The sequence below is a fragment of the Akebia trifoliata genome, chromosome 8 (genome assembly GCF_017979445.1).
Source record: "Akebia trifoliata isolate Shusen 1 chromosome 8, ASM1797944v1, whole genome shotgun sequence".
Taxonomy (NCBI): domain Eukaryota; kingdom Viridiplantae; phylum Streptophyta; class Magnoliopsida; order Ranunculales; family Lardizabalaceae; genus Akebia; species Akebia trifoliata.
In genome coordinates this window covers 9018385-9020550 of record NC_141382.1, presented here as the reverse complement: position 1 = coordinate 9020550, position 2166 = coordinate 9018385, and the positions used below count along the sequence as shown (strand labels likewise).

The 2166-nt window shown below is 38.1% G+C and overlaps 1 protein-coding gene across 1 annotated transcript; it reads right to left on the bottom strand.

Moving 5' to 3' along the window:
- Positions 1 to 415: 415 nt before the first annotated feature.
- LOC147395943 (monothiol glutaredoxin-S9-like) lies at positions 416 to 1100 on the bottom strand. Its single transcript, XM_086450662.1, has one exon. The coding sequence runs from the start codon at positions 867 to 869 to the stop codon at positions 570 to 572; it is 300 nt and encodes a 99-aa protein (XP_086306788.1). The 5' UTR covers positions 870 to 1100; the 3' UTR covers positions 416 to 569.
- Between the last annotated feature and the right edge of the window lie 1066 nt (positions 1101 to 2166).

The following is a 2166-nucleotide window of genomic DNA, read 5'->3' as shown; positions in this document are numbered from 1 at the left end:
GTAGCTCTTTGTACCCACAATCAACGGTTGAGGTGCGCCACACCATTAAGACAATTACAGATCAAGAATCATTTAAATTTAGGAGTCCACGGACTGTCCATTTTTAAACACTTGATCTGACGAAAAAAACAAGTTATTTTTTATTTTATTTTTTTCTAAATCTGATCTAAACGATGAGTAGAAGAGGACTGAGTTGTTAGTTTTTATCAATGTGATGTTTTGTGGTCTGTAGAACATGAGCTACAAGAAAAATGGGCTACAGAGGATCCGCTTCCAGTAATTAGTGAGTGAATGCAGAACCCAAGTTGTGATATCAACACTCACAAACCTTACCAAATTTGCAAGCTGACACCCATAACTTCACTTTTAATCACCACATTGCATGCCATACAAATGTGTCAAGTATAGGGATACATAAACTAAGAATAGATAACTTCATTACTTAAATAAAGTAGATTACATGCATAAAATACTTTATATGGCACTCCACACATTAATAGGTTACATATTCTTTTATTACTTAGCTAAATTTATTCATTTAAACTCTAGCATGATATCATAGGAAGGTTTTAGTTGTAGTAGGGTTTGAACAATGGAATCAGACCACCACTAAGGTGGAGCGACATGACTTCATTGGTGGAGCCAATTAGCGTGCCATCGATGAATACAGCTGGTACAGGTGCACTACACCCTTGCCTCATGAGTGCCTTCTCGATTTCCCTCCCATCAGGCATTTGGTCAAGCTCATGCACTATGGGCTTCGCCCCAAGTTCGTGAAATAAAATCTTGACAGTATAGCACATGCAGCATGAGCTCTTACTAAAGATCACCACCCCCTTCTGCGACGCCAATCTTGTTACTGCCTCCATTTCGATGATCCTAAGCAAAGAAAATTCTCTTGTCGAAGGAAACTAAGAGATTTTTACCTATAAAAAAGCTCTTATTTTCAAGTTTAACTGAATTCTTGAACCAATTAGATCGAACCCAAAACTGAATTACGATCTGATAGTCAAGGATTTCTTGTACTTGATGAAAATGATGAGAAAGAAGAGAGATAAGAGAAATGGGCTTGAAGCTTCCAAGCTGTTGTGAATTAGACTCTTAGGAGAAGTTGTATTTATAGAGGTTAAGATGCATTGAATTCTTTGAAGAATATTTTGCCTTAACGAGTGCATGTCAGTGTGTATGTGAGCATGGTCTATTGTGTTGCCCTCTGCATGAAACAAGTTGCAACTACACTTTTTTTTACTGTTGTGGGACCCACAGAATTTGTATGAGTGCATGGTCTATTGTGGGACCCACAGAATTTGTTGCTCTATTTTCAAAAGTTGACACGACAAAATCAACATTAGCCGTCCGATACATAGACTTTCAACTTTTTTTCAAAATCAATCAAATCATGCATGGAATCATATGGGGGATCAAGCTGAAGAGTTTGAGTAGCCAGTGTATAGGTCTTCCTTAAGATCTAAACCATTGAATGGTGTTTCGATCGTGTACTTTGAATATCGGTGATTATCGAATGGTATGAATCTAAGGAGAATGTGGCCCTTTGGAGTGATAGTAACATACTGTCTGCTACTTTTATCGATACCACCCATCCGAATACATCAAAAACTCAAAAAAGTATAAAATTCTAAATTCTTTTTGACTGCCCTCATAGCCTCACAATTGGAGTTTGACAGCTATATGGGTCCCACTTTTAGTTCTTCTTCATGTCCATTGAGCCCATGAATTTTCGATCAATCTGCTGATCGGTCGTTTTTGGCCATTGGATTTGATCATTTTTTTTTCTAATGGCCTGGTCCATGGGTGACAAACATTGGGCTTCAAGTCCTTGATGCAAATGTCTAAAATTTAAGGGCATAATCATCAATCACACTGATTTGGTATGTGGACCATCAAAGAAGGCCCGACAATCATCCCACCGTAGTATGATGGCATTGGTTCTTAGTGTCGCCGTTGCAATCTTTTGTGTCCCCTTTGTTCTTAGTTCAACCTTCAAAATTATGAATCTTGATAAGCTCCAACATTTAATGAGTCTGGTCGGCTGCGCTCTTCAACCCACTTCTTCATTCGCTTAGACGCTTTCTCCAAGTAAGCTCAAGCTATTAATGGATTTGAAATAAGGGGTGTCAATGGATACCTATTTAATTGGAATTGAAA